This window comes from Sinohyriopsis cumingii, chromosome 5 (genome assembly GCF_028554795.1).
Source record: "Sinohyriopsis cumingii isolate HCF-2022 chromosome 5, ASM2855479v2, whole genome shotgun sequence".
Classification (NCBI taxonomy): domain Eukaryota; kingdom Metazoa; phylum Mollusca; class Bivalvia; order Unionida; family Unionidae; genus Sinohyriopsis; species Sinohyriopsis cumingii.
This window is the reverse complement of record NC_142965.1, coordinates 56,219,771-56,232,977: the sequence shown is the minus strand read 5'-3', so window position 1 is coordinate 56,232,977 and position 13,207 is coordinate 56,219,771. Positions and strand designations below refer to the sequence as shown.

General features: G+C 35.4%; 1 protein-coding gene across 1 annotated transcript in view; it reads right to left on the bottom strand.

Moving 5' to 3' along the window:
* The window catches only part of LOC149799222 (uncharacterized), a 266,176-nt gene that overhangs the window by 213,227 nt on the left and 39,742 nt on the right, over positions 1-13,207 (bottom strand). Inside the window, exons 3-5 of the mRNA XM_089958164.1 lie at positions 9,515-9,666; positions 7,867-7,997; positions 5,167-5,302 (exon numbers count right to left, since the gene is read on the bottom strand). Coding sequence (XP_089814290.1) covers positions 5,167-5,302; positions 7,867-7,997; positions 9,515-9,666 — 419 coding nt within the window. The remainder of the gene's footprint in view (positions 1-5,166; positions 5,303-7,866; positions 7,998-9,514; positions 9,667-13,207) is intronic.

Genomic DNA, 13,207 nt, shown 5'->3' with positions numbered 1-13,207 from the left:
ATTGGTAGGTGTTTTCGACTAAACAGTCAGGTCAAACTAATTTCTGGAATGTATCAAATTCCAGAAAACACAATTTCATTACTTGACATGTAATGAAATGAAACTATTTTTGAAAAGCTTAAAAACAATTAAACTAAATACAGATGGTGCTCGAGACATTCAGTTAGGATAAATGTAGAGTGAACGGGACAGGTATTGGACACATTCGGTTAGGTTACATGTAGAGTGTACATATGGTACTGGACACATTTGGTTAGACTACTTGTAGAGTGTATAGATGGTACTCGACAAATATTGTTAGACTACATGTAGAGTGCACAGATGGTAAGGGGTATATATGGAACTAAATATTAGGAAGTACACTAACTCCTAGTTCCTAAAGCTGCGTTCAGCATTAAACTATATTATATTAATTATAGCATGAAATGTAATCTTTGAATTAGAGAATGTCAGTATGAAATTTGGAAAAGAAGGTTCGATGATGACTCTAGTCAGGGAGTTGTAATTAGATATTAAATCAGTTAGTTACGTGACTCGGTGGGTTCAGTTAGATTAGAGTTGTAGTGTTCTGGTTAGAAGCACATTGGCGGCACGAATGAAGTTTTCAATTGTATAACGTCGATATGAAATAGCTTTAATAATACTACAGTAGACATGGTGACGTTTCTATGGAGATAATGCGGTCATCAAAAGAAACTATATTTTGAATTTATTATGGACATCATGAGATAAGGCAGTATGATAATGTTGTTATTTTGGGGACAAAATAGGACTTAAACCAGACTGCAGGTTTGTGAACTATTTCACACACACACACACACACACACCATCCCAAAACTGATATCGACATACGAGATCAATTTTCTCATTTGTATTGCAAGCCAATCACTAAACATCATGTTTAACACACGCCGATACAGGGAGGCAAGTCTCACTTAGCCATTGAAGTAATCATTGTTTACGAGATTAAGAGATTCTTTGTTTGCACCCAGACAATGAAGTTCCAGTCAAGAGGTTACATTAGTTGTCTCCCCACGAGGCTCTTCCGATGGAGGGTGGTAAATTTGACCCCGCGAATGGGATTTCCTTGTCCTGGCATAAACACCGACATAGATTATTTTTTTGCACTCAGGTTTTTTTCCATTTAAATTAAAATAACCCTGCACTTTTGCAGTACAGTTAGCAGATTCAAAATACAGTATTCATCATGTATTATTATTCCTTCTATCTGTATATAAAGGTGATCAGCTTTTGTATTATTTTATGAAAGTTTGAATAGTTATCTTAGTAGAATATAGCTGCTTTTATTAAATAAACAAAACGTTAAGAAAGAAATTTTTTAGAATTGCTACGTGTTGCAAGTATTGCATAATGAGCGTCTCGAGACACATACTGTTATATTTTTTGAACGAGCATTAATACAATTATATTCATAAGGGCAATGGAGTGCCTAATCGACTCTAAGTACACAAGTTCTACGCATGAAAAAATATTAACATAAAATCATTTGAAACTCTTTACGTATTATCACATTAATTTATTGGATGACATGTCATATGAAAATAACAATAATTAATTCATATATTTTATACTGATAACATTAACAGTCATCAAATCTAGAAAGTTCTATGGTAGGCAATGCTACAAAAAAGTACACGGCTCGAATGAAGTGTGTAATGACTGTTAGCGGATTCTAACTTCATGATACGCTTGGAAATTTATATTTGCTAGTACAATGATAAGTTACATGGAAATATTATTGTGGAATAATGTGTGGGCCGATGAATGAACCACCCTGGATGGTAAGTGCATGCATTTTCATTTGATTACACTGTTTGATTCAGCTGGTGTTGGTTGGTTGGGGGGGGGGGGTGATAAAGTTTGCAGAACGCAAGTCTGACATAACACTTTTATGGTTGTTACCGGCTTTGTGTCAGCTCTTGAGAGAGTTTAGATTTTTGTAGCAAGAAATTTATATTGCCCGTGTGTCTGGAACGGTATTTTCTGTTACAGTTCGTTCCACACAGCATCGCGAATTTTATCATACTTGTAGCTCAGTACTTTTCAGATCAGCGTCATTACATTTCGCTAAAATTACTAATTCGTTTCCCACGAAGTATTTAAAACTAAGTAGAAACTTATAGCTTAATTTAATGACGCTGACCTGTAAATTTACTAAGTTACAGGTAGGATCAAATTCACCATGATGTGTGTAGTTTCTAGAATAACACCGAATAGCTCAGCTTGGTGTGCGTGTATGTGTCTGTCTCTCTGAAAATGTTTTGTATGTGCGTTATCATAGATGGAGAGACCTTAAGTTGTTTTATGAGTGAATTTTGTTTTGTCGATGTTGTTTGATTTTATGACAACTGCTTCAGGCACAGCAGAAGACAACAGGGACTGAGACAACCAGACTGAGAAAAGAAAAGTAAGGGTACCAAAATAACTAGAATTCTCTGTCGCCTGGATGAACACTATGACGTCATCGCAAGCTACAATGGCGTATTTCCTTGCACATCTCATCAGGCAATCAAATCACTTTTAAAGATGTTGGGAAAGACATATTTGACCTTACATGGAAATCTCAGTTGCCAAATCGTCATTTGGCGAAGATCTCACGGAGCCATGCGAGAAATTTGGATGCACGCGACTATACTTAATCGTCCTTTTGACATTAGTATCTACGTTTATCGCCTGTTGCATCAATATTTTTTCTTCATATGAGTGCACACAATTTGAACTCATGTGATATATTTTATGGCAATCCAAGTTTTGTTTTTTCGAAAAATAATAAATAAATGCAATCGCAACTAGTCCGACGCCAGTACATGTTTTACAATATATTTCACAAGAAGTTACTTTCTGATGTTTTGAGTTTGTAGTTATGCATGTGAAATGAACTATTACATTTGTAAACACTCAACTTAGAAAACATACAAACTCGCACATATTTGTTTGAATGGACGCAACAAACATCAAGCGATGATCCCAAAGACAGCAATCGGCCCATAATTTGTCTGAAAATGTGTTTCCACATTTTAAAATTATCTACTTATCTTTCAAAGGAAAAGGCCCTTTAGAGATACCATGGTATTACAAGAACAAGGATCCAAATGTCACGGAATGGTGTAAATGTTGTTAATTAAATACATGTACTCGGGTTTCGTTTCTTTTCGCTGTACAACGATACCCGAGGGTGATTATATTACGGTCTATTGTATTTCGAAATCGTGAGTACGATTCGTCCTATGCCACACGTGCAAGGTGCCTTCGATAAGGCATAACGAAAATTCTAAAGGTATAAATACATTACTGCATGTAAAGGACCTTTACAATACTAATGGTTTTGTCAGCAAGCGGCCTGCTAAAAGGATTCGCACAACTCCAGCTGTAGGGGTAGGTAATTTTTCGGTCTTAAGTGATAACTAGTGTATTATCATATTTACCTTTGCATGTTTGTTATATAGTTTCCTTTATACAGCATAATGCGTGCAATTCTTTTATTCTTGTTGCGACGTAGTACAGGATTTATGTTGGTAATGTAAAGCTACATTTTTTTGTATAAAAGAATTCTTTACTATTGTCTTATCGAGCAGGGTTAGGTTTACTATTGAACCTCTGTTTTTGTAATTGCCATAATATAATCTTTATAACTTACCATGTATAACGTCCTTACGTTATGTCTGTATCAAGTTTAGTACACTGTATCGGGTATATTTTCAGCTGTTTTTGATGGTAGGAATATCCTGGGTGTCCGGTGTTGTCTGAGTAGGAATATCCGGGGTGTCCGGTGTTGTCAGAGTGTAGAAACGTCCGTGTGTCCGGAGCGTTTAAGGTGCCGGAGCGTCTAATGTCTAGCGTCCGGAGTGTCCAGAGTGACTAAGGTGACCCAGCTGTAGAGCCGTCAAAGGACCAGGGGGTCCGGAGGGTCTAATATTTCAAGTGTCCGGAGGGTCTAATGTTCCGAGTGATCATAGTATTCCGAGGGTCCGGAGTCTATATCAGTTGTGAAATTGATTCGGAGGAGCTGTGGAGCGGATATGGTGCACGGGTGACGGAGTGCATCTCCACACCTGTATTTTATTAGCTGTATGCTAATTTTGGGTTAATAAGACCCAGTGTATTATTCAGGACTGGAAGGATAGATTGTATATTCGTCCTTGTGTTTAGTGACATAATTTCGCTACCTGAGCGAATACATTTTTACTGTGTGTAAACTTACATCGTTTACTATTTGAGTGAACTATATTCATCTTTCCATTAATCATTTGTGAAATCATTTATCCTGTGTTTTAGTCTTACTAACTAATTTATTTGTATATTTTTTCCATCTTTGAAACTGTGCGTTTTTATGTTAAATAGATCCAATATTTGGATTATAAATACGCACACATCTTCATAATCTACTGCTCATATCAATCACCACATTAAACCATATATATGTCGTCAAAACGTGTTCTGTTGTTAATCCGAAATATCCCACCCGGTTATCTTGTTACACCAAATATCTAATATCAAATCAGGAGATGTTGGTAAGATTTTCATGTCATCGCTTGTGGCCAATGCTTACTTCTGACTGTTCAAGATGCTGTAAAACAAATGTCAAGTAAAAAGCCCTTTTCATCGATCTTTCCCTTCAATTGTTCGCTTTTTTATTTTATTTTTTTGTTTTTATTTGAGGCTGGTCAGGACGGAATCTTCGCACGACTAAGTGGATTAGAACATTGATTAATGATATCTAGGTGAATGGAGTCGGATATGCGAGCAGGATAGACTCTTGCTTTAAGTTTATTACAATTATCTAATCTCTTTAATTACATTAGTGCCATTTAATAACAATTTCTTTCCTATAACTACGCATATATACATACAATGTGGGAAACGGCAATATGCGTTTTCCTCTGTTTGTTATATAGGTGTCATTTTGTAATTATAAATTCAAACATACACACTGCATTTTTAAACAATGATGAAGCGAACTTTTCTTAGGTGCCTAACGAATAAATTCCTTTAAGAAGGCCGAATCTGTTCTTTTCACTAGAATTTAATATTTTTCTCTTGTTGTCCTTATGATATACACTCATGTTAATCGATATCGAATGACTTGAATTCAAAATGTTTCTAATTTACTAATTAATCTGTTCCGTTTTTCAGTAGGAAGCTCACCTGAGTTGGAATGGCGTTCATTCTGGATATAAAATTTCTGAAATCCGACTCGTTATTGAAGGGCATGACGTCTACAAAACTCTTTAGGTCCGTGTAAAATCCTTCCAGAAAATTGACAGGGTTCAGAGGACCATAGCTAAAAAATGTAAAGGCAAATACAATCAGACCCAAATAGTACATCCTTAAGAATAGCCATTTATTTCTTCATTCCGTTTATAAGACAACGATACCCCATATTTACTGTTTACCAGAAAAATTCAACACTTGCAATTAACTTACACACGTTTTGCTACACCAGGTCCTTTAGTCACAAAAATGCTGAGCACAAGACAAAATGAACTCAGACTAACTCTTAAGAGTTCCGCCTGAGTACAATCTACTTAAAACAAGATAACCTTAATGATCTCAGTGTTTTCAACCTCACTGGGAAAAATATGAATGCTGGTAATTTGGGAAGGAGTACGATTTTGGTGATCAGTTTCATAACTCTGGTGTCATGTGTAGGTGTTTTGGCAATTAAAGCGCGCACAGATCATAGCATCACGGAATCGGTCCGCTAATTATATTACAGCCAGATAATCAGTCCACCCGTTTTATTTCATGTTCACGGTTTTCCCGTTTTATTTCCTAGTAACGGTCTACCCATGTTATTTCCTGGTTTGAGATAAAAGTGTATCCTACTAAATTAACATTTGGTTTAAATCTTTAATTTTTCTGACACTGTAATATGACTGTAATATGGTTAAGTTGCTTTAAGGACTCATGGTACTAATTCAACTCCAATAGTAAACATATGGAAACACTATCATATTCAAAATTCAATAACTTAAAATTTCTGGGTGCTGATGATGAGACCTATAATTGTCCATGCACAACAAACCTTGGTGCAAGCTTATGTGTGGAGAACACCATATGAGCCGCGGCATTTTGTTTATCTACATGTGCATGAAACACATGTTATTGATTCTGAAACAAATGAATCAGGTGCTACTTTCATTACTGAGTACTTCTAAGTCAAGCCTGTAAAAATACGAAAATTGCATCAATAGAATTTTGTCCATATTTTTTTTAATTACATATAGAATAACCTCTCAAAAGATATTTTTACAAAAAATTTAATTTTCATTATTAACCAATTATGGACCACCAAACCCGTAAATACTCTATTATTTGCTCACCCATTTCTAGACTGGTTCACAGTTCTTCCGTATAATTAGTACCGTGTGTCCTTAAGAAAAACTAATAACATCAGACAGTCTGGCCAAAGGTTCCAGAGCTTTACATTCATAAATCTCATGTTACAAATGAAGCCAAAGCTACATGAACCACTTTGATGCCATAAACACAATCTAATATACGATTAAAGAAAACAAAACCTCTAATGTACAACATGTTAGGCATCCATATAAAGACCGGACATTGATGAAAACGGGGGAGCTGCAATAACTCGATGACTCTTATTCCATAATACTGTTAGGTGCATCTTTCATGCAAAGCTCATCTGAACAGCAATCACACTGGGAAATTAAGACAGGCATTAATCAAACTATTAAAATTCCTTCATTTATCATGTTGTGTACATTCATAACGTATCAACAAGGCAACTTGTTCTGAACTGCATCTTTCATCTGTCGGTTTACTGCCAAAGTTAGCATAGTGTAGACTTGGTGTCCAAGGTTGTCAATACACCAAAATGTAAAATCCTGATGTTTGAATAGGTATCGTACTATTAAATATTTTACGTGCAGAGAACCAGTCAAGTGGTGCAGTAAAACAAAACGCTAAATATTTTGAATAGTAATAGAATCTATTTACATATTTCTATTACTGAGATAGTAAACTTCAGTGCTGAGAAAGAGTCAAACTAATGAATGGATGCATGTGTGGTTTGGATGGCAATCCAATGCATACATTATTTTCATTATTTAATGTATCAACATCAATGGAAAATTATTTCGTTAATCGACTCACCAATGCATCTCGAGAAGTAGATAACACTTGTTGATATTAGTTCGTGCTATGAAATCAATTTTGGTAATGTAGGGAACAATTAGAAATAATGCGATTTCATTTACTTACTTGCCTTTATAAAGAACCTAATCGAAGTGTTTACCATTTAATCAACGGAAAACAATAGGGTATTCATCACAGTGGACATTTTTATCTAATAACTCAGAAAGTTAATAAAGTCGAAAAGGTCTCATACATGAATGATGGATTTGAAAATTATCGATAATGCTCACCTAAAATGAACTGGAAACTAATTGGGGACCGAAAATAATTATAAGAATGTGCCCATGTGCACTACATTCCAGATCAGTATCACGTGCCCCTTTATAACCAATCACATTGCATGGAACTCAGTCAGCAAAACTGCAAATTTCTCGCTATGTAAGTTTGTCAAATGACCTTTTTCTTGCTTATTGACTGATTCTCGAACTCAGCTAAACACGTCTTTCAATTATTTCATAAATAATTCACTGATTCTCGAACTCAAGCAAAAGACGTTTTTTTATTTATTTAATATGTAATTCACTGATTCTCAAACACCAGCTAAACACGTCTCACAATTATTTAATATGTAATATCCTTCGATGAAAGATTTGCCAGGTATCGATGGAGAAGAAATTTTACGGCAATTTTGTAAAATATATTTGAATCAACGTACCTTTCTTAAATTTTATGAATGACGATACTTACAATCTCCATTTGTAGCCTTCTAAAAACGTGTTTAATGTATCCATTAAAACGTCGTAGCTCATTTTTTGGTCCTTGCTCAGTGAAGAATTATCAATACGCCGAAGCTGTTGAACAAAACTCTCTACTTTTGTCTACAAGTAAATGAATACCTAATTAATTAGATGAATGGGCGAAGGCAAACAACGTTACAGCTATGGAGCATCAAGTATTCAAATCGAAATGTATACTCCAAATACCATTGAAAATTATACCATTATTTGTACACAAATTCAAAATCGTCTAACGAATTTCGATGGTGCGATGATAAAAGTGTTGACTGAATTGAAAAGACGAGAACGTACTCGAACCGAACGAGGATATATATTTAGAAAGAATATATGGATTATACGAATATACGGATACAATTTTTGTGAAACACTTTTAATAGTAAGCATAATTTCATCAACATGAGCTGTGTTTAGCTACAGAACTTCAATGCTGGAGACATAAAAAATACCATTAAACATTTTATGGAGACCGATGACCATTTATGGAAACAAAGGACAAGTGTCTGAGACAGGACATTAAGTTTGTTAAATTCACATACCATTATCAAATATTCACAGTCTATATATTTCTAGTCATCAATATACGGCGGCATTTTGCACGATCTTCGTCATATCTTTAAGTCTCCAAATATTTCCACCTCTCTCTCTCTCTCTCTCTCTCTCTCTCTCTCTCTCTATATATATATATATATATATATATATATATATATATATATATATATATATATACATTCGTCCCTACTGAGATTCGAACAGGAGTTTGCGTGTTATGGCACCGATCTCCTTGCCTGCACATACCTAACACCTTCCCACACCAACCCACCTGCGACAATGCGTACATCCCTAAAAAAGTATGGAACATAGCCAGTCTGATATGAGCATTCCTGCGTAGTAGACACACTCACATGCCGACCAAGTAACTAAACTCTCATCCAATATATGGTCACTCCCGATTGCTATGATAGTCATCAAGGCATTAAGTAGATTTTGCATGCCCTGATTTAAGTCAAAGGAATTCTGAGTGACCGTTTATTAGGTATTATTTTAATTACTTAGTCGGCATTCCAGAGTGTCTGCTACGCCCGAGTGTTCATATTAATGACTATATTCCACCCTTCTTTGAGGATGTGTGCATGATGCATAGGTATAGGGAAAGGTGCATGCAAGCATAGCGATTGGTGCCGTGACCAGTAGACCTAGGTTCGAATCACAGTAAGGAAGAATTGAAAACTTGTCTATCCTGTATATAGTTACAAAACGTTTTCCAATATTTCGATCTAATCGTGCTCCTTATCAGTAGAAGAATCAACTTACAAAAATAAACAAACATATAACACATGCCGAGAATTTTTTAAAAGAAAACAATCAAAAATCAAAAAAGAAAATTTATTTCCGTGTTGAAATGGCAGGAAGATTTACAAATGAAACGAGTTCAATAACGAGAGCACAGACAGATGAAAAGTAATATAAGAATTGCAAGCTACGTGATAATGTTTGGGCTGGGGTCGGAATATCTTGACAAAGATAATGAGATATATGAAGAGATTACGATCCGCGTATAGATTGACAACCGGTGAATTCGACAAGAGTTTATACTTAACCTTTCTACTGTCAAACATGTCCAAACCTAAGGACTGTAGCTTGTCGTTGAAGGTATTAACTCCCATCTGCGTGCTGAACTCAGGAGAGTTCTCCATTCGCCAGGACCAATAGTCCGCAACTACAGACTCAAAATCAGAACCTCCCAGCACCCCTGTGATTGATAATTTGCATAATCTTCAAATTAACTCCGCATAAAGATCATGACTCATGAAGATAAAAATGTATGGATCCATTATCTTATGTTTATGTTTAAATATATTTTTTACCTCTGTGTAATGGACACCTATCCATAGTATAGGGTTGATGTAGTCGCCCGAATTTCATACATACATACATACATACATACATACATACAGAGAGACAGACAGACAGACAGACAATACTGTATGCATATACGTATTTGGTCGTGCTTGTTTCTTTTAAATGGTAAGTAGTGGGCATTCAGCCAATATAAACTGTAAATTGCATATTATAAAATGTCATATAAAACAGTAAAATATAACCAAGCGCTTTCAGGCTGCTTTTATGCAATGGTTTAATGTCAGATTACTACAAATCACGCTCGATAAGAATTTGTGACAGTCCCAATGAAACCTGGCAATGCTAAACAATATCGGCGAAATGACATGCAAACTGAAACAGTCTAACACTAAGAAATACTGGTGCCGAAAATAACTACTCACAGCTTGCATGATCTGTATTCAGACATCGGCTGCGTTGGCACAGTATTTGACGCTATCACTGTCTTAAGAAGATATCAATTGTTAGCCTTAGGTTTAACTTTGGGGTGGGGTGGGGCAGAGGGAGTATCAGAGATACATGGCAGCTTATAGGAGACACATGTGCATAAACAACTGTAGAAAGGTTTCCATGCGCACTATAAAACGTAAAAAATTATTTGATAATAGCATTAATTTATTGTTCTGCTTTTTTGCTCTGACCGTGGACCGCTTATCGTAATCGTTGACAATAAATCTAAATTAGTGTTTTTTCTCTAGGAATACAATAAATTATTCTAGTGGAGCTCTACGGTGAAATCATTTCATATACTTCCAAATAAATGTCATGGGGCTGTAATAAAACGAATAAACATCAGACAAGAGAACTTCAACTTGATATGATGTACTTGATTATTAGTTTTCTTCCGTACTTCTTTACATTTTGACACAATGTGTACAATCTACAGATAGAAAAATAATAGTCAATTTTAATAAAATTATATTTCTTTGTCTTCCGCGACTTTTCATCCTTTGAAAGTTTACAAATTACAATAATGATACATAAAGTTAATGGTCGTCAACAACTTCAGGATGCCGCAATATTCGAGTTTTAAATAGACGTTGTTAACTTATATTTATGTACTTCTCCATTCGATACACATTACAATAAGAACACTGTATATGTACCCTTTTCCGGTTTAATCTAATAGGCGAGCTAGGCGGCCGTCTAGGGCGACAATAATTGGTGGTGGGTGAGAGGGCGTCTCAAAAGAAGCACACTGTCAGGTTACTCATTTATTATCATTAAATATGTAAACTAAATAATGAAATGAAATAATTATCAGGCCCAATGTATATTAATGATAATGAACAGTTTATAATAAACGATGCCCCTAAAGTCTGGAGGGGTGGGGATACAAGATGGAATGTTCGCTAGGGCGCAAAATAACCTTGCAACGGCCCTGTATGCTCTACAGTTAATAACCTGGATATTTTAGGTCAATTCGCAGGTTCAAACGTTCCAGATTCACCTAAGATCAGGTGAATTCCATAGGCTTTTCAAGTGCGAACACTTCAGAAAATCTGCTTAACCAAATCAGAATGTTTACTCAAGTAAAAATATTTGCGTTCAACTAGCTGATAAGGTTTAGCACCCTTGGAAATGGGACAGTTAAGCATCCCCATTTTTATAATTATACTGTGCATGCATTTCGTGTATGCTGACGTCTAATTTACACTGCACGGTAATAGTTTCACGTTTAATGAATTTAAAAATAATTGTTTGCCAACATATTGAAGTTTGATAATATTTTGAAGCTAGTTTTCATGAATTTCGAACTGCATTAATTCTTAAAATAAAAATTATTACAAATATGATATAATAGTTTCCCTTAGCGCCGCCAACCTGATGCAAACGCGTGACGAGCTGAAGATAAGCTGTGATGAAGAATACTCTTAATTTTAAAAATAATAAAATTAATCAATTTTAATAATTTCATTATTATTTTCAGTAACTAACATTCCACCTTGAATTAGTTTCCAAGAAGGAAATTAGCTACAGCTGTAGTCAACATTGTTTGTCAGTTGGAACATCCTCGGTCTTTTCTATCAAGTGGATGATGAAGCGTTTGATGTTATTCATCCTGATTGAGAGCTGCATATAGAATGGCACATTATGGCGGACGCCGCAGAAAGAAATTTGCAGTAAGAACTATGTCGGCGTATTCTGTCAAAACATGTATGGTGTATTACTTTGGAGACGAATCACCAATTTCATTCAATTGACGTTTACTTCTATATCCAATTTCAGAGGCTATTTCCCTAACTAGACGGAAGTAGCCCAACGATACTCCAATTTAATATGGAAATGGAAGCGGAACGAGACAAAGCCACAATCTAAAACCAGTCAGCCTTTTCTGTCTCAACATATATCTGGCACTCTGCAGTTAGCGAGTGACCAAATCCTTGATACTGACATATATTCCAACAACTGTTTCCAATGTTGTTTCTTCGAAGTGAGGAAAATGACCGAAAATGTTCTATTAGCACGGTTTCGTTGTGTGCCAGTTCATTAGATGACGATGCGTTTCAAAATTATTTTGTTACATTGATTGGACAACAGCGCCACTACACAATGACGTCACCGATACACACACGAAGGCTGATGGTTTAGTGTGATGTTATTAATGGTCCTTAAAAAAGTAGACCATTGGTAAATATGGATGACAATACGTGTTAAATTCGATATAATTCCAAAATTTATTTTGATATGTTTGGCATAGCTTACAACAAATATGTTAATCTCATTCGGCTTCCACGGTCTAAAAAAAGTTTGCTAAAACCGTTCTTGGCAGCGTAATTTGTCTTCATGAAGTGTAACCTTCGTTAGTATTTATTGTCAGTTTTACATACTGTTAAAGAAACACATTGAGAGCAAACGTTGGATATTTTTTTTATCATTAACGAATTATAACACAAATTTTCAGTGAGTATTGAATACGCCACTAATTTTGTTTTCCATTCATTGATTGAAGTGGTCACAATATAAGCATTGGCGTAGCAATGGGAAACTCCTATTCCAAGATATCCTAGAAAAACCTCGGATGGTAATCATTACCAATTTGAACTGCCATCAAGCCCATGGTGTTAGTAGGTCACACTATCTTCATAATGCCACAATTAATAGATGACGTATCATCACTGTCAGCAACACAAGCAGTATCTGCAGACAATCGAAACATGATTTATTCAAGTTTATCATTATAAAATGCAGGAATGACCTTACAAATTAACAGTGCTGTTATTTTATTGATTGTCGAAACGAATTCGTGTGTTATTTTCAAGATCTGTCATGTTATAAAACTTCCACCAAAAACTTACCAATTCGGAAAGTATTACTATGATGACCTCAGAGTAGTTAAGGGGGATCTTATAGGGTCAATGGGACTTATCAGTACAAATACCCTTGGGAAC